The sequence below is a fragment of the Mustela nigripes genome, chromosome 5, assembly GCF_022355385.1.
Source record: "Mustela nigripes isolate SB6536 chromosome 5, MUSNIG.SB6536, whole genome shotgun sequence".
Taxonomy (NCBI): domain Eukaryota; kingdom Metazoa; phylum Chordata; class Mammalia; order Carnivora; family Mustelidae; genus Mustela; species Mustela nigripes.
The window spans coordinates 107,234,009-107,253,861 of NC_081561.1; the positions used below are offsets into that span (position 1 = coordinate 107,234,009).

Sequence of the window (19,853 nt, forward strand, 5' to 3'; positions counted from 1 at the left end):
GTGTTGGGGTGGAGGTCTGGCTACGGTGGTTCTCTGCGCCCGGGATTGGAAGGACCTGCCAGGCCTCACCCCTCAGCGATCCGTTTTCTGCAAACATCGCGCTAGCTGCATCCCTGGCACGGTCCTCTGGCTCTGTTAGCAGGCACAACCCAGCTCCCTTCCTGCCCCTGGGCCCTGCTATTTCAAGAATTCTAGTGAAAAAATGTGCACTGGCGAGATGCAGGCCGGGGCAGGCAGGGCAACTCGCGAAGCAGGCAGGCACAGGTGGCCTGGATGCAAACGTATCTGTCCCCTAAAGTTTTCCCCAGCTTTATTGATCGCAGGAATGGGATAGGGGTCTATTCCTGACTCTCAGATTTACTGTGAAATAGAGCCTCTTGGAAGTGAAAGTGCATATGATTATAACAGTTGCGCTGTGTCCAAAATGGGCATGGGCATTCGCTGTGCTGACAATGAGTTCCCCAGAGAGGCGGATTATCTTGGCCCCAGGGTTTTTTCTTATCGATGGAACAGGCCTCCGATTTCCCCAGGAACTGCTCAGTAAGTAGGGGTGTGTGTGTGTGTGTGTGTGTGTGTGTGTGTGTGTGTGTGTGTAATGATTCTCATGAACTGACAGTTTGGTATTTAAGGACAAATGGACTTAGGTAGAAACAATGGCGTACTTGTGGATACATATTTTCTATGGATAATAATGAGATTTCTGATATCTCCAAGACAATGTTGACCTTGTAAGGGAGAATATTCCCAATCCCTCTCATTTCATTAAAAACCTGTACTTTGTTGAGATTCTGTAGACATTCTACACAGCACCTCAGACTCTTGAGTTCTGAACTGAATCTACATACATTTTCATAATAGAATACTTATGTTGTAAATAATGCCTTTGCAGGTGACTCTTCATCACAACTGTAAGCTTCTCCAAGGCAGGAATAGTGTTTATCCACCTTTGATGTTCCCAAACCAAGCAGTGCATGTACATAAATACTCAGTAAATGATGATTTTACTCCTAGTCCTTCCATTTTCTGTAGGCTCTAAAACAGAGGAATGGGGAGGTAGAGCTCAAAGATAACAGATAAAAGTGAAGGACTTAGTCATTCCCGCTGAGGGACATTTGCAAAACCTTTATAGTGCTCAGAATCGATTTGCTAATCAAATCTCTTGGTTTTTAGGGCTATCCTGAGCGGGAGGAGGGAATGACCTACATTCTCAGGCTATTTTTTAAAATCCGTATTTGGATATATTTCTCTTTTCATGTATTTTCCTTTCTTTGCTCTGTTTTTCTTTTTTTCTGTAGATTAGGTGTGGTGCAAGCCATTATTCTTGAAGTGAAAATATGCCGTGCTAACCTTTTGATATCTATCTTTGGATTTACAGGTACATTTGGCTAAATTTCATATTTCTCACTTTTTATATTTGCACTGTCATCCTAAAATAACATAAATTGAGAAACCTGGTTTTGGATGTCTAAAATACTTCACTTGGGAAAGTGAGCTGCAAGTATTAAAATTAGGTGCCTTAATTGTTGCTTTTTCAGCTATCAGTGATACTTTAAAATATATCCCCATTCCCTAGACTCTTCCATAAGTACATATTTGGAGAACTTGTCTTGCTAATATGTAGTATCAGTACACTATGTAGTACTAGTATTTTAGCTGATACTGTTTTTCATAAGGGGTTCAGTTGTGCCCACTCATCTTATACATTGGTACTTAACAGATGTCACTACCACTGATGCATTACAAAACATTCATTCTGGACAACATACTATCTAGATTATTTTCTGTAGCTGCTAGAAATCTCTGAAAGGGGATGCTGCACACAATAGGGATTCTTAATTTAAATTCTTGTACTAGAAAAATATCACTTTGAATGATAGTGAAAAGACTAGGTAGGTGCCTTATCAGTATAGTTTCTGAATTTTTGTAGTTTTAAGATAAGCATCTTGTCTAATTTTCTACTACTAACAAAATATTCATTTTATTATTCTGAGCATTAGGATTAAGGACGTGACTTTTTTTGTTGTACCTCTTCTATTTTCTTCAAGTGTCACCTCTTCATTCCTTTCAGGTAACCAAATAAAATACGGTTGAGAATGCCATCCCTATTTGCAGCACCAGGAAAAAAACGCTGTTGAATTTATAATTCTCGGTAACCTTGTTCTTTTATTTTAGCATCAATTTTCCCTCTTCCGTTATCATTTTAATGGAGTTCTTATTGGTTTCTTTTTTTTTTTTTCCTTGACCTACTTTCAAGAGCTTTCATATAGAGTGTTTTCAGTGATGGTGATTTCTGTAGTGTGTAGGAGAAAAGTCTTCAATAAAAGTGAAACAGATTTAGTTGGCTATCACTTATTTTAGAAATGTTTTCGTGGTTTAAAAAAATCATCCGGTTACATCGTCCACAATTTCATAAAGCGAAATCTTTTAAGCTATGTTTTTCACGAGTTCGCTCCGTTTTCCAGACTGAGAATTTGAACCTCATCCTGCTCTGATCCAATTGTTATTTTTCTTTGTTGCCTCCACCCCCTAGAGATTGTGTTTCCACGGGAGAGGCGTTCTTGGGACTGAAGAGCAGAGCCCAGTGAGGTATCTGGTACCTCAGGAACGAGATCCCTCCTCCCCCGCCTGGTGAGAAGTCAGACAATTTTGACAGCTCACAGAACCGCTTTGGCTCTCACGCTTGCGGTCCATGGGTAGGTTTTACCTTCTCCCTTTTCCTCTGTTTTGGCTTGCCTACAGGCCAGCCGCATGTGTAGCCTTTGCCCCAGCCGACCCAGAGCTTTCTCTCACCTATCTTCTTGGGGGAACTGGGGCAAATGTCCGCAGAAGACCTCGGGGATTGGGGAAAGCTACGCCGGAATCGGGACACTCGAAAGGGGAGCCGCTCCCCAGGCTTCCCCCAACCCCCAGTCGCGGGGCCCACGTGACCGAGAGCTAGCCTCCACCGGCCCGCCCCTTTCGGCCGCTGCAGCCCACTTCCCGCTCGGGGTAAGTAAACGGCGGTTTTCCGCACCGCCCCAACCCCGCCCTCTTCCTTTCCCCTTCCCTTCACCTCCCTCGGGCTCCCTCGCGCCACTCTCTCCGCTCCCCCATCCTCCCCACCCGGCCCTTTGTACGTGCTCGGCGGCGTGCGAGCGCGCCCGGCACGTGACCCCGCCGAACGTGGCATTGTGTTATCACGTGACCCAGGTGCGTACGCGACGGAGCGGGGTGTGAAGATGGCGGACGAAGAGGCCGAGCAGGAGAGGTTGAGTCGCGGCGGAGGTGGCTGCGTCGCGGAGCTGCAGCGCCTGGGCGAGCGGCTCCAGGAGCTGGAGCGACAGCTGCGGGAGAGCCGCGTGCCGGCCGTGGAAGCGGCCACGGAGTACTGTCAGCATCTGTGCCAGGTGAGGGCGCCTGGGGGTCCCCTCCCCCTTTTCCCCAGCTAGAGGGGGAAGAGGGCGAGCGAGCGTCTGGGGGCTGAGCGGTGGTCGTCCCTTCTTTGCCATCGTTGGCGCCGCCGCCCAGGCGGGAGCGGGGAGTGTGAGGAAGGCGCCTTTGTGTGGCTGCCGTTGTGGCGGTTGTTGTCGGTAGCTCCCGACGGGGGGAAGGGAGTTGTGGTCAGGGCGGAAAATCCCCCTCCCCTTTCCTTCCCCCAGCACGGGACTGCTTAGTCCCCGAGGCCAGGGAGATGGAGACCGCCAAGGACCGGAGTCCTCTCTGCCGCAGGGATACGGTAGAGGAGGAATGGAGGCCAGGTCCTCTTTTTCCTCCTCCTCTTATTGTGCACTGGGGATTACCGCGCCCCCCGCCTCTGCGCCTCTGGTTTCCCACTCCGACGGGCCTCCGCCCCCACTGGTTTGATTCCTTTGCTTCCCCCTGCTTTCATCCGTCCCGCCCCCGGCCCCGTCCTCGCTGTCTCCGGGCCTTTGTTGTTCGAGTTTCGCCGTAGGACTGAAGGGGCCTTTGTTGATGTTCCGTGGAACCGTCCTCCCCGACCCCTTCTAGCTGGCTGAGATGTTCCGGGGTGGGGGCGCAGAGGTTGGCCCTTCCTGCCTTTGCTTGCTTGGTGCACCGCTTCCATGGTAAAGGTTGCTCTCCTCGGTAGAGGAGAGGAGCTCTCCCTGTATCCTGTGGGGCGGCTTTCCAGAGTCCGCTTCTCTTTTTTGCTTTCACCCTTCGAGGAGTACGGTTTCCTCTGCCCTTCCTCCCCCATCTCCCCACCGCCTCTATTACTTGGAGCCTTCCCTATTTGGCCTCCTGGTTTAAAAGAGGATTGAGGTTCTTGTGGACCTGTGCTCAGGTCAGTTTTAGTCCTTTCCTTCCCTTTCTTGAACAAGGACACTGCTTTCCAGTAACTGCGTTCTAACCAGGATTTAGAATGTTGAAAGCACGTTTGCTCGATAGAAATCGCAGACTTTGAGGTCTACATTTGGCCCTGATTACAGACCCTCCAGTTACGTTTGAAATTTCAAGGAGCTGCTGCTGGCTGTGGTGAAGATTTTGGTTAGAATTGTCTTCTCGAGGAGGAAACGGACAATTTATACAGATCACATTTAGAATTAACTTGTCAATGTATCGGTATAGAGAAGTTGTTTTGGAATGATACTGAGCCCAAGGCCGAACAATGGGTGGACTATTTTGGAATCTCCGAAAAGATTACATTTTCATTTAATTTTTAGTCTTCAGAAATCTTTCCTGTAGAAGATAGGGATACTTGAACCCATAGAAAAAAATTTTCCACTAATGTATGCACGTTATTGTCACTGATTATTTGGTAGTACTTCATATCTTAAAAAAAAAAAAAAAAACTTTGTGAGATCAAGTGGTGACTTGTTTAGGAGTCTGTGCAGTGTCAAGAGCTCCCCACTTAAGGTAATAAAGGTCTGATGAATACCTGTGGCAGAATTAGAAAGTCCATCATTCTTTTGAAGACTTGTTTTAAAGAATTGTTGAAATTTGCCATTTTGACCTACCCTGGGAGTGCCAACTCATTGTTAATTGGTCTTTTAGATATATTTATTTTAGTTGTGAGAGAATACTTAAAGTACCCATAAAAGGAAGTGTTTCTGTTATAAGTAAAGTCTGCTTTAGCCAGTGAAAAGTATTAAAGTCTAGCTTTGCTGAAAGGTGCTTTTTAAATAGCAGTATCCACTGATGGGTTTATAGCTAATTACCGTAAATACTCTTAGCCAGCAATATTTATAAGCCTGATTAATAATTCTGGAAAAAGGAATCTCGTGCAGGTTGGACTTTTTTGAGTGTATGCAATATCAGAAACTTATCACTTTAAAAAGTATTTTTAATGGATGAAACACCATTTATTTAAATCAATATGAAAGGAATTTACTGTATTTTATATGATTAGTTTTATACCATGTAAATAGTTTTTATGGACCAATGTTGCAGGAAACAGTAATAAAACAAATGCTAGGTTTCATGTTGCAGGAAACAGTAATAAAACAAATGCTAGGTTTCTGGATTTCAAGAATAATGAAATATTTCATGCACTAAAATGCCACAATAATTTAAATGCATTTAAAAGTAATCTCCATTACTTGAAAAGTTGCAGAATGTGTCTGATATTTGATCCCCTCTAGAACAAATGCTGGGGTTTTTTTGTTGTTGTTGTTGTTGTTTTTTTAATAATCTGTTTTAGTGATTAGGTTGAATGGGCAGTAACTTGAAACAATTGTTTCTTTAAAATTGTATCCCAGCCATTATTACTTAACATGCTGATAGGAATTGAGCAAAACAGTGGTTAACAATTAAAGAATTTATTGGAGCAATTTAAAAACAGTATTTGAAATGCTATGACCTGGAAATTGTTTCTAACCTTGAGATTAGCTTTTTCTTTGTAAGTTTTTCTGTAAAAGTGTGATATTCACATGCTTCAGAAAGGCAAAGATAAACAAATATTTGTCAGAGTTAGTGGGCTTCAGATTTAATATTCTATACCTGTTAACAGTTAGTGTTTGTGCAGTCCTTATTGTTACATTTGTTTTTAAAAAAATGAGTTAGTTAAAAAAAATTAGTTTAAAAAATGGACTAGTTATATTTGGAAGTTTTACCTCAGCAGAAGATGAGTTTCTTTTTAAGATTTTATTTATTTATTTGACAGAGATCACAAGTAGGCAGAGAGGCATGCAGAGAGAGAGAGAGAGAGAGGAGGAAGCAGGCTCCCCAATGAGCAGAGAGCCGGATGCGGGGCTCGATCCCAGGACCCTGGGATCATGACCGAGCTGAAGGCAGAGGCTTAACCCACTGAGCCACCCAGGCACCCCAGAAGATGAGTTTCTGGAGAATATAGTGAAATCTACAAAAGAAGAAGTTGCTTATGCATCCTAGTTTGTAGATTTTCTTTCTTTTTCAGAGAAGTACAATATAATAGATTTCTTTAGTTCTGAGAAGAAAAATAGAAATAAAAGATATTAAGTAAGTTTTTCTAACTGTTAACAGAATTGTTTTGTTCTTTATATTGTGTTGGAAGTGTGCCCCACTTTTACTTGTTTACCTGAACATTTGCTTAAAGCTTAAGTAGGAGGAGGAAAAGGTGGTAGAGGATGAGTATAAGGGAGTGCTTGTCAAAAATCTCAAATTTCTTTAAATCTTTACAAGCTAGCTTTAATCTAAGTAATGTAGTTTACTTCATTGGTTTTTTTTTTTTTTTAATCAACTTAGAATAAGAATACAGGATAACCAGAAATAATTTCTTACATTTATTTGTGTCAGGATCATTAGTGTACATAAAAATTGATTATAATTGGAACTTCTTGGACTATTTATTGTATTGGACAGGGTCAGTGTTCACTCAGTCATTCAGCATTGTTATTGAATACCTACACTGTGGGCCAGCCAGTCATGATCGTGGTCCTTGGCTTCACAGAGTCTACAGTCTCTGAAGGAAGGTAGACAACCACTGATCCTTGTGTACTGTGACTTACATCTTTTATTTAGGAGATCAGTGCAGTACAGTGGAAGGTTATTTATTTGGGAGTTTAAACAGAAGCATTTCAAAAGAAGAATTGTTCTAAAAGGATTTTAAAATTATTCATTTAAAAAGTTAAGCCATTTAATAGTTGAAGAATGATTTGTTAGGGGATGGTATTTGTTGACAGCATTATGCGCAGGGCTAGATGACTGGGTTGATGAATACATGAGTTGTGACTGGTTTTGCTCATTCATCTTCATGTGGCTGATAATTGTTTTAAAAGATTGACTTGGGGACGCCTGGGTGGCTCAGTGGTTAAGCGTCTGTCTTTGACTCAAGTCATGATCCCAGGGTCCTGGGATCCAGTCCCGCATGGGGCTCCTTGCTCAGCGGGGAGCCTGTTTCTCCCTCTGCCTGCTCTCCCTGCTGATGCCTGCTCTTGCTCTCTGACAAATAAATAAAATCTTAAAAAGATTGGATTGCATTTTTGGAAATACGTATTTTCCATGTGTGCCTACATGCACACACATACTTCATACTTTAATTCATGTAAACAATGATTCTTAATTGCAAAATACTTTCTCTCCTGAAGATCTCTTTTCAGGGGCATTTGAAAATAAGTTAAGGGGTCAGTTGTTTGGTGATTGCAGTATCTGTGGATGTGATACTGGCATTTAGTGTCCATGGCCCATGGATACTAGGACCGTTCCACTCCACCAAAATGGATTCCTCTGCCTAAATACCCACAGTGTTTTTTTAAGAAGTACTGAACAGAAAGAAAAATAATATAGTAAGATTTTTTTAGTTGCTATGATCTTTTCATAATTATGTAGCTAAGAAATGTAGCTAATCCGGAACAGGTCTAGGTAAATGTTGTTTAGCGATACTTAAATTCACACTGAGTTTGAGAGGTCCAGAAAATGTCTACTTCCTTAGTAGAAATTACAAGCAATTACTTAAACAATTACTAAAACAATTCCTTTTTACTGGGGTAAGAGGTTGGCAATTTAGCATACTTAATTGTCGTGATTTAAGCACAGATTTGACCTTTTGATATAATTAAAATTTTGTACTTTTAAGAAAGCATTTGATGCAAAGACTAGATTAAGATGTTAGCAGGGGACATAAGTTACAGAAGACTCTTGTATATAAAATAAGATTTAAATAAAACTTCAAGATGACAGTTGAAGAGATGTCAAAAGGCAGTGTATCATTAGCAAGTTTATTTTTTTATTCTATTCTTTACTTATTTTTTTAAAAGATTTTATTTATTTACTTGAGAGAGAGAGCATGAAAGGGGAAAAAGTAAGAGGGAGAAGCAGACTCCCCACGGAGCTGGGAGCCAGATGTGGCACTCGATCCCGGGACTCCAGGATCATGACCCAAGCCGAAGGCAGTAGCTTAACCAACTAAGCCACCCAGGAACCCCTTATTCTACTTTTTTAAATTGAAAGTGTAGTGTAGGGATGCCCGGGTGGCTTTGTTGGTTGAGTGTCTGCCTTGCATTCTGGTCATGATCCCAGGGTCCCGGGATCGAGTCCTGTATCTGCCTGCTGCCCCCCTGCTTGTGTGGCCCCCCATCCCTGGCAAATAAATAAAATCGTAAAAAAGGAAGTGTAGTGTACTGATTTTTTTTTTTTTTATAAATTCAAACAGAGAAAGGGCATATAACAAAAACTTGATCTTCCCATCCCAGACCTCTTGTCACTCTGAACAAAGATAGTCCCCTAATAGTTTTTTATTACTCTTTCCAGGAATACATGTTTGCTTTTTTTAAAAAAATTAAGATGATGGGCGCCTGGGTGGCTCAGTGGGTTAAAGTCTCTGCCTTGGGCTCAGGTCCTGATCCCAGGGTCCTGGGAATCCAGCCCCGCATTGGGCTTTCTGCTCATTGGGGAGCCTGCTTCCTCCTCTCTCTCTCTCTCTGCCTTCCTCTCTGCCTACTTGTGATCTCTGTCTGTCAAATAAATAAATAAAATCTAAAAAAAAAAAAAAAAAAGATGAGGACATACTGTACACTGCATATGGCTTTTATTAACCAAAAAATACATATCTTTGAGATCATTCCATAGCTTCTCATGTAAATTTGTGGCTTTTTTTTTTAAGATTTTATTTATTTGTCATACACAAGTAGGGGGAATGGCAGACAGAGGGAGAGGGAGAAGCAGGCTACTACCCTCTGCTCACTGAGGAGTCTGCCTCCCCCTCTACCTGCTTGTGCTGTCTCTCTCTCTCTCTCTCTCTCAGATAAATAAATGAACAAAATCTTTAAAAAAAAACCTGTAATAGTTTCAGTCTATGACAGTGTTTAATCAGTTAATTATGGTGGCTGTTCAGAGAAATAAGTTAATTTTATGTATAGTAATTTCAGCAAATTGTTTAAAGTAGGAGGTCAGCATTTCTGGCTGGGGTATCAGAGAAAGCTTTACTGAGATAGGATTTGAGCCAGACCTTACTGCTTTTATTAACTGGTGCCTTACTGGAATAAGAAAGAAAAATCAAAGTAAAACTGTTAGGAGAGCTTCTGAGTATTCGAGTTATATAATTAAAATATTTCAGAGTATATTTTAGTTTCATCTGTTTGATATAAGTTGATTGTTTTATCTGTATGTTCTGTTCAGTTTTGTTTTAATGGCAAAGGTTTTGAAAATGCCCACTTTCCTCAAAAAATCGCTAGTTTTTTTTTTTTTTTAAAGCTAGGTTTTTTCTTTTGATTATTAGAGGATATCTTAAGTTAATTTTTAGGACACTTTGAATCGGAAGAAAGGATGGCTTGCTTGTTAATTAGTGATAATTACTTTAGGTATTGGGGGAGTAATAAGTCATTTAAACTTTAAAAGTGTAGGTAATGCTCAGGGGAAATAATTTTTTGAGTGTTCATAATTAGTATGATTGCATATTGGAGATACTAAATTCCACTTTCCAGAATATGCTTCTACCAATTTTAGCAAAGGAAAACTTTGCCAAATTTTGCTTGCCTCCTTCTTGACAATTACTTCCTGGTCCTAAATTGAAATGGAGGAAGATAAGATGTATTCTCCAGTTGCCCCTTATAATATTTTATATGACGAACCTGCAAAACCAAAGATTTTTGAAAATATGTGTTCTTAACCATATGAAGCTTTTGCTGTATTTATGTTCCTTGAAATTCTGTCAAGAGTTGAGAATTTACCTTTTTTTTCTAACTCCCACACATAAATCCAGTTCATAAAATTAACCAGTCACTATGGGAGGAGCCTCATTTATAAAATGGAAAGTTTGTTTTTTATTCATGCATTTGTTACATACTCCATATAACTTTTTAACTATGTATTGTTCCCAGGAGAATCTCTTGATTCATTATATCCTTTTAGCATTAAGAGTTGCACAGTGTATCTCAGAATTAAAATGCTAATCTTTTTCCCCTTAACTGTATATTACAAAAACTTTGTCTGTGAATACACATTTTTAGCCAAGAAGATGTGTTAAAATTCAGTCAATTACATGTATTTTTTTCTTAATTTATCCATTGAAAAATTTTTTCTATTTATTTGGCAGAGAGCACAAGCATGGGAACAGTGGACATAGGGTGAGGGGGAAAGCAAGTTCCCCAACAAGCAGGGAGCCTGATGTGGAGCTCAGTACCAGGACTCTGGGATCATGACCTGAGCTAAAGGCAGACTCTTAACCCGCTGAGCCACCCAGCTGCCCTTTTCTTAATTTATTTTAATTAGGTAATTAAATTCCTCATGTGGGATGCTAAGGGAGCTGTGGAGAATTATGGAGATCTCTGCCTTCAAAGCCCTTACAAATTTGATGCGTATATTAGCAGTTAAACAACAGTATTAGATAGTAAAGTAGCTAGTAATAAATAACAGTAAGTGGAGTGTAAATTAAGAGCATTTTGAAATTAATTTAGTAAAAATTGATCTGGAAAGGAACACACTTATTTACATTGAGTCCTTAATGAATTTGGATAAGTAAATAGAAGTGGGAAGGGTGGGAATAAACAGAAGAATGAAACAGCTTCAAACTGGCATCTTGGAGGAAAATGTCAGGGGTTGGGTTGAAGAATAGGATAGAAAAGATAAATTAGAACCCGAGTAAGGGTTTAAGATCCAAACAAAGGAATTTTAATTGATCTTTTAAGTATAGATAATATATAGTAACATTGCTTAAAGACTTACCCTTCTAAATTTGGGACGTTGAAACAGACAAAAAAGCTGAATGTGCTAACTTCAGGTGTTTGTTTGTTTGTTTGTTTTTAAGTAGGCTCCATACCCAGTGTGGTGGTTGAACTCCGTACCCTGAGATTGAGAAGCACATACTCTACTGACTAAGCCCGCCAGGCACCCCCAGCTTTGTTTTTTCTTGAAGTATTCTGTATTATGGCAGTGTAACAAACTACCCCAAAACATAATGGTTTTAGGAGAACAGCTGATTTTTGTTTGTTTGTTTTATTTTAAGTAAACTCTACCCCTCATGTGCGGCTGTAACTCAGCTACCCCAAGATCAAGAGTCACATGCTCTAGCAATGGAGCCAGCCAGATGCCCCAGAAGAATAGCTGTTTTTATTAACTGTACTCCAGTCTAGGGGGTCTATTGGATGGTTTGCAGTCAGCTGGGAGGTTGTCTGGGGCTGAATGGTCCCAGACGGTCTCATTCACTTGTCTTGTTGTCAGGTGGGTTGGATGCCAAGGTTCCTCAGTTGGGTTGGCTCATCTGCTCCACTCTTACATCTAGTAAGGTAATCTGGGATTTCTTTACATGGAAAGAGGAGATCAAGTTCTGTTGCACAACTCCTTTTTAAGCCTCTGCTTGTGTCATGTTTGCCAAGCTCCTTTTGGGTACATGTGGTCAAACCCAGCTTCTTTTGGGTACAAGGAAATGGGATTCTTTCTGTAGCCTAACAATCTGACACATATCCCGGTTCCCTTTATTCCCCACTGCAATGTCAGATACTTTATAGGTCAGATTTCATTTTTTCCTCTCTGTAGCCCTACTTCTGCTTTTTTCTTGTCAATCTATATTCTGTAATCAAAGCACATCTCTTTGCTCCTTTTCTCGTAGATTGGCTAAAGGCATTTCTATTTCACATTTTCTAATCTCAATTTCTAAGTAGAAGAACAGTGTCCCCACTACATCACTCAAATTTTGGGAAATTTGTAGAACAGCCTGTTTATTTACAATAGTTCTTTACCTTAATATTAAATCTGGTCTCAGTTTGGTGTTTTGTGCTTTCTGAACATTATGCAGTCCCAACAGTAGCCTCTTAGGTCTTGTTCTAATCCATGGCCTTTTTTTCTTTTTTTCTTTTTTTTTAACTGATAAACTTGCTTTTAACCTTACTTTCAATTTGTGAAAGTCCCTAGTATGCTGCTTTGATCTTTCTGCCTGGTTGGCAGTCCAGTATTTGTACCAGTGTTTCTCAAGCTTGAATTTGCAGAAACCAAAAAAGTGTGGGTCTTTCAATCTTAGGGTTACAAGTTTTGACCTCAGCTTTTAGTAATATGTAACTTTTTTTTTTTTTTAATTTACCACTTAATTGTCACTCTAAAACAAAAATCTCCCCAAACAGTACTTATCCTTACTAGGTATGATGTATTCTATTTTATTATTGTTATATTGCAAAGCTGCTCTTGATTTTATAGTGCACTGATAGGCACAGCCAGTCCCCCTCCTCATAGGGGGAATCTTTCTGCTCTGTTTAGTAGTTAGCACAAGGATAAGGCAGGCAATCCTAAGTTACAAGGCGGCCTTCTAGTCTAGCTGATTCAGAACTTCTTACACTTTATTTAGGAGGAGGATCAAAAATGAAAATATGGTTTTAAATTTCTTACAGTGAATGCTAGAAACCCAGCATAATGGCCATGGAACTCAATTCGAGAAATACTGGTGCATAGGATAACATACAAATTTAAGCTTCGGGCCAGGACTGTTCTTGCTCTGTTGTTTACTTTTTCCCCATCCTTTCTCTGCTCCATTCTGCTCCATTTAAATTGGACTCTTCATTCCTTACAAATATACCTGTTCATTTTACTTTATTTCTGATTTTGCTTGGAGGAGCAGTGTTACATAGTTGAAACCCAAATGGATTTGATGTCAGATATGAGCTCATCTCTAATCAGGACAAGATCTTTAGCTCATGCTTTCTTTGAAAAAATAGGCGAGATGAGAGGAAGTTTGGAGTTAGAGAGGCTGTGTTAAGATTGAAGAGGAAGAGAATTAATGTTCAGAAAGGCACCAGTTTGTTTAAATGTCTCACTTAATCCAGATTGCCTCCTAGGATCTCATCATTACTAAATAATAGTTGTTTAGTATGACACTGAATCATCAGAAAATACTCAATTTTATTAGGCATTTGTTTAGGAAGACTGAGATATTTGGATAAATGGCTAAAATGAAAACACTTCAAATATCTGGACATTGTGTTCATGTGGAACATTTGGCATCCTTATTGATGCCTGACATAGGCAGCATTATATATTAAGTTCATAACTCAGATACAGGTTTTATATTTAAAAGGTAATCTGAATTTAAAAGTGGTAATTAACAATTGACTGGATTCCCATCCCAGTTTTATCAGATTATTAGAAAGTTGGTTTATCAAGTATTTAAATTAATAGCTGTGGTAATTTTAGCTTACCAAAGTTAATTGAAGCACCATATTTGTGTTTTTTGAGAGAAAATTATTTCATTAAATAAGAATGATTTTACTACTACTTTTGGATGAGCCATTATCATCAAAACGAGGCGTTTAGAATCTTACTCCAAATTAATAGCTTACATTTTGTATTATCTGTATAAACGTTGTACATACTCTTGATCTTTCCCAGATTTTTGCAAATATGATGAATCTCAGTCTGTAAAAAACCTGAAAGGTATATTTACCTCAAAAGCATTATCATTTTGTCAGTTTATATTCTGGAAACTACAAATTTTTGTTTTTAATTTTTTGAACAAAACTTTTGTAAGATTATCTTTCAAAAGAATAAAACAAAGTTTAATAAAATACTTACTAAAATTAATAGTTAAGTAGTTTGAATCTTGTGACTTCTTATCAAACTTCTCCAAACTGTATTTGTATAACTTTATTTTTAAAAAATATTTATTTATTTCAGAGAGAGAGAGTGCGCCCTTGTGGTGAGGAGGGTTGGGGAAGGTGCAAGGGAGAGGATGAGAGATCCTTTAAGCAGACTCCATGCTGAGTGCAGAGCCCAACTTGGGGCTCCATCTCATGACCTAACTGAAACCTGGAGTCCCACACTTAACTGTTCCACCCAGGCACCCCTGTGTACCTATTTTAAAGCTCTATGTCTGCCTAAAATGAGATACTGCACATAAAAACAGGTAAGATAGATAAAATGTATATCCTCGAACAAATTGATCATAAACTTTTTTGTTAGCATGAAAATATTTTATAGGAACGGTTCTGAATGTTCCATAACTGCTGTTTCTTTGGTAATTAAAAATTCACCACCATATCGTGTAAAACCGAATATGTTGGCAAGTCACGCTTAGCATACTCAATATTGTGACCTATTTATAAAATATTTCTGAAAAGGTGACCTGATGTTGCAAATGCTGCCAAAGAGAAATTATTTTTAACACCAAAAAGACCTTTGAGGATTTACTTATCTTGAATGAAGCCATTTGTGGTGTTTGATTTCCACCCCACCCTGAGAATCATCTTTTATAGATCGTGTTTTACTTAATGGAAAAAACGTACTCTTTACGTTCTGTCTCTCATGATACTTTGCTTGACATCCCATTAGATACTGTGAATTAAAGTTGGGATTCTAAGGACACTGGTTTTTAATTTCCACAAAATTGTTTATTTTGATCCTTGGCATGCTACTTACAACTTCGCTTTATCCTTGAAATGGAAATGGTACAGACCTTTGTTGTTCTAAGAATTGATCAAGGACATGTAGTTATTTTAAATGATTGTTACAATATAAAGCAACATTTTCATTTACACTTAGAGACTACTTTGGAAACACCTTTGATGTTTTATATATGATAATGACCTAGCATAATTTAAAAACAAAAATTCTGTCATATTCAATGCTATCTATTATCATCACATTGAAAAATAACCTAGAGTACTGATCTACCAACTTTTTTGAAGTCTGTATTTTAGAGAAGGTGGAATTTTATTTCGTAGTAATTTATAAAAAATTGTTTTGATTTTGGGGGTGTGAGCAGGAGAGAGATTACTTGATGTGTGGAGTGTACCAGGAGTAGAGTAGATTATTGGCTTTACAATTGAAACCTTTCCTTTGTCCAAAATTTAAACCTGGGATTTGAGAGGCTGGGGATGGGAGAAGGTTTTACAGAGTAACTGAAAGTACAGTTTTTGAACTGTGATTCAAATTACAACTTCCTTACTTCCATTAGGACTTCAGGCTTCATTTTATTCTAGAGTGGAGGTGATACCTGCCTTAAAGCTGTCGTGATTAAGGCATAATCTTTGCTGAGCACTTTGCATGTTATAATGCTGGAAGTACACAGTGATTGCTAGCTATTAACACACTTAAAAGGACTAGATCTGAAATTTTCCCTCGTAAAAGAAAATTAATCTTAGTGTTAGTAAAATACTCTCTAATTTATTGTCATCTAGATAGTGGTCTTAAAACTTTAAAAAATTGGGGTTCCTGGGTGGCTCAGTGGGTTAAGCCTCTGCCTTCGGCTCAGGTTATGATATCAGGGTTCTGGGGTTGAGCCCTGCATCGCGCTCTCTGCTTGGCGGGGAGCCTGCTTTCCCCTCTCTCTGCCTACTTGTGATCTCTGTCAAATAAAGTCTTTAAAAAAAAACTTTAAAAAGTTAAGGTAACTCCTTCCCTTTACCCCAAACTCTTACTTGGTATCTTGATGTATAAAACAGAAAAGTTACCTCTGCAGAAAAGTTTGAGAAGTACTAATCTAGCATATATAACAATACCATTGCCAGAGGTTGTAAAGGGAGTTCAGTATACTTTTCTGACATTATTTTCTTCTTAAACAGGTGTGGGTTTTTTCCCTTTTGTTTTCTTCATTTTACTGCTTTCTTCTCTGTATTCTGGAGGAAATAATGAATGTTCTTGTCTTAGAGACATAATAAAGCCATCACTCAGAACTTTCATATATTCTGTTTAATTTTTAAAGAGTTGTAATTGCGTGGCTTGCTTTTGTTTTACGTACTAAGTCACATTAAATAAACTCGGGGTTTTTTGTATCTAATATTTAAAATTCATTTATTTCTCAGGAAGTGTGGTACTGAAATGTATATAATGTATATACTTTATAAATGTATAAATGTATATACTTTATCAGAATAACAATAAATGTTAATAGTGAAACTTGTGTGCCTTTCCACAGATATACTCATTGCTAACATTTAATTCTTCTTGAAAGTTCTTGAAGGAGACCTGCACCATCTTACACATTCCCCCCCAATCTTCATCTATTTTTCTCTGGATCTTTCATTTTCTTCCTTAGGTGTCGGAGAATGCTGCATCACAGTGCCTATGTCGTTCACCTCACTTTATCTCATTGGGTAGGCATTACATAATTTCATCCTAAGAAGAACAAGGGTTAATGTAGCACAGTAAGATATTTTGAGAGAGTGTACACACACAATATATATATGTACTATTACAGCTTACATAGTTATTTGAGTATGTTTACTAAATTACAGAGTTTATGTTTTAGATAAATTCAATAGAACAAGAAGTTTTTTTCCCTTCTGAACTTCACTGTGTACTCTTTCTTTGGAAACCTCTGGTTTATAGTGCTATGAGTAGCTGACATTTCTGAGATAAATTATTAAATAACTGCCTGATTTATTTTTCCCATTTTCAGAGTGTATGGAGATATGACAACAGTAACAGCAGATTTTAATTACTGTCTTTTAGTCAGATTTAATGTAGTATGTATTTCTGGTTTATTGCTTCTCTCACCCTTTACCCTTTATAAAGATACCTGAGTATTAAGTTGTCCCAGTTATCAGATTCCCTCTCAGCTCTAAATCAACTCAGTTACTTGCTCTGTGATATTGGAGCTTGACCCATTAAGCATTTCTTCTTTGATGTTCCGCTTTGTTAGTAGAGCATACTGAAGGGACACTACACAAGGAAGGGGCTTTAGTTTTTGTTTCTCGCTCCTACTGCATGCCTGCTAGTGGGACAGGTATGGGGACATCCTGTGGTGCTCTGTCCCAGGGTGAGTGTCCACAGTAAACACGCTTTTGGTGAGCTCACAGTCCCAGCCCCAACTTCATGACCATCTCACCATAGTTCCCCTGACATGTACATTGCACACCCCGAACATAGGTCTCCTTTCTGGAAAGCCAGTGGCTAGCACCCTAGTTCTCCCTGCATGTCTTCTTACACCATTGAGGGTTGTTTTCCATGGCCCTGCCTATAGGCACTGTTGGGTCTGGTTCTTTGTGTTTCATCTCCCTATGTGTGCTCACTAACCAACCTGTTAGGTCCAAGCATCCCAACCTGGTGAACTTCCTTGCCATCCAGCAGGCTGCAGGCACACCTTTTCCTTGGTGCATACCCTAGTTTGGGGGGAGGGCCCTCTTCTGTGTTTGTTTCTGCCTTGGATACTTTCACCCAGCCCTCTGGTATTCTTTAGAGTTCTCTTTACACATTTATATATGTTACTCCCTTGTTCTATTTCTTTAAGTGCAACTTTCCCTTTTCAAATTACTGTGTGGTTCCTATTTCTTGGTTGAACCCTGATGCAGTAGGCTGAAATGAAATAAATTACATACTATATTTATGCATAAAACCTGTAGATTGGTACCGATACTTTTTCCCTCATATACACGGTATTATTTGGGTCATCACCTAGTCCATGGAAACTTAGTTTAGTATTAAAGAAATAAAATAACATGGTTGTAAAATTCATTCCAGTCGGCTTATAACTGTCTGGGAGTCATCCTTAAAAGTCTCTGGCACCTGGGTGGCTCAGTCAGTTGAGCGTCCAACTCTTGCTTTCGGCTCAGGTCATGATCTTAGGGTCCTTGGATTCAGCCCTCAGTTGGGCTCTGGGCTCAGCGGGGAGATCTGCTTCCACTCTCCCTCTGCACCCCCTCCATCCCACTTGTTTGTGTGCTCATGTGCATGCACACTCTCTCTCTCTCTGAAGTGAATAAATAAGTCTGAAAAAAGTCACTGGCCTCAAAAATTGTTGAGATGAGGGAATGGAATAATTGTGTTTTCATGGTTAATTATGTCTCTAAACAGTCAAGAAACACCAAGTGAGAACTTCTCAATCCTATTAAGTTATGAGCATATTTGATAGCTCAGAAAATTTCTACCTGGTCATTTCTTTTTGAATAAATTAGCAAATGACAGTCATGTGAATTATCTTTTAAAAGTTTACCCAAATAGGAGGTTGGATTAAAAGAAAAGCACACCACACTCTTAGAGGATATGGGGCTGGTAAGGAATGGAGACACAGAAATGCTGTTGTGACCAATTTATTAGTAATGCTAACTTGTTAAATGTTATTTGTAGACATGTAAATTTGTTCATTTTCATATCTGAATCTTGTGGGTATTTAAAATGAGTACTTTTGCTAATTTTATGATCCCCTTATATCTCTCATAACATCATGTATCTGTAGTTATTTCTTTGCAGTTGACTAAAGTATTCTGTTAATACTACCTTCATTCCCAACTATTTTTCTCAATTCAATGGATACTGAATTTCTGACTTAATATGTTGGCTTCTCTGCACCCTAGTGCTTGTTTTTTCTTTGAAGCTGTGATATATATTTAAAAGGGATAATGACAGTAGCTCCAGAAATTGAAGGAGGAAGGAATAGAATTAATGACAGATTATTGATTCTGTAGCAAAATTTGTTAAATCTGCTATATCTGATAGCTTTTATACTGGTACAGAAGTAAAGAATCTGCATTTTGTATTAAATATATTAAAGTAAAATCAATAAAATAGGATATTAGACTCTTGTTTGAGGGGGTTTTACCTCCTGGACCTACTGCTTTAATTTCACTATTTGTGACAAATTTGGGTAGAGATATTATTGAAGATAAAACTGATACCACTGACCGTGTAGATGATGATCTCCCCAGTGGGATGTTTATCTAATTAGTATTTTAAGTAAATTTTTAAAAGCAAATGATGTTTTCTGTAGAGGAGCTCCCCCCCCCCCGCCCCTTTATTTTAAACTTAGATTACTATGTATAAAGTGAATGTTCTTGAAAAGGAAAAAAGTACTTTCTTTTTTTGGGAAAAAGTATTTTTCAATAAATTTACCAATAGGAGTTTTCCTCCCTTTCAGTGAAAAGATTCCTATTTTATTCTGTTCTTTGACATGTGAAACTCTAAGGGTGTAATGTACTAGAGAAAGATAATTACAAGGGAATGAATCTAATCATAACAGAAAATAGAATTCTTTGCAGTAAGAATAATAAGGAAGAAAATATTCTATAATATACATTGCTATCAGATACATTTTTCTCTTTCCTGCCGGCCCCTACAAGAAAAATATAACATGAAATTCATATGGCATATATTGTATCTTACTAAGAAGTTACTTCTTTAAAAACTTTTCTAAAGTCTTCCTCGGTTAACACAGTGTGGCAATTTAACTAACAGTAATAATTTTAATTTTGTTGGTGTACTGTTTGTATTCTTTTAGAACTACAAGCATACTTTTCTGTGTTTATTGATAGAGGTAAACTCCCAGGCTAATCACAGAAGTCTTTTGTTATTTACAGTGTATGCGTTATTCTTTTTTTTAAGATTTTTTTTTTCATTTGAGAGACAGTGCACGTTTGCAAGGAGGGAGGGGCAGAGGCAGAGGGAGAGGGAGAATGGAAGCAGACTCTGTCATAGGGTGATCCCATGATCCCCGAGGTCATGACCTGAGCCAAAATCAAAAGTCGGACACAACCAACTGAGCCATCCAGGCACCCCTACAGTGTATGCTGTAATGTTATTTCGTA

The 19,853-nt window shown here is 38.7% G+C and overlaps 1 protein-coding gene across 3 annotated transcripts in view; it reads left to right on the forward strand.

The window, feature by feature from the left end:
- Window positions 1-329: 329 nt before the first annotated feature.
- ZNF292 (zinc finger protein 292) overlaps window positions 330-19,853 on the forward strand; it is a 93,686-nt gene continuing 74,162 nt past the window's right edge. The window contains exons 1-5 of one of the 3 annotated variants that reach the window (XM_059401030.1): window positions 330-540; window positions 1,296-1,375; window positions 2,069-2,693; window positions 2,827-2,988; window positions 3,190-3,386. In XM_059401030.1, the coding sequence (XP_059257013.1) occupies window positions 3,219-3,386 (168 nt within the window). In that variant the 5' untranslated portion in view covers window positions 330-540; window positions 1,296-1,375; window positions 2,069-2,693; window positions 2,827-2,988; window positions 3,190-3,218. Of the gene's footprint in view, window positions 541-1,295; window positions 1,376-2,068; window positions 2,694-2,739; window positions 2,989-3,081; window positions 3,387-19,853 lie in introns of those variants that run through there. The other 2 variants (XM_059401029.1, XM_059401031.1) reach the window with 2 other exon arrangements.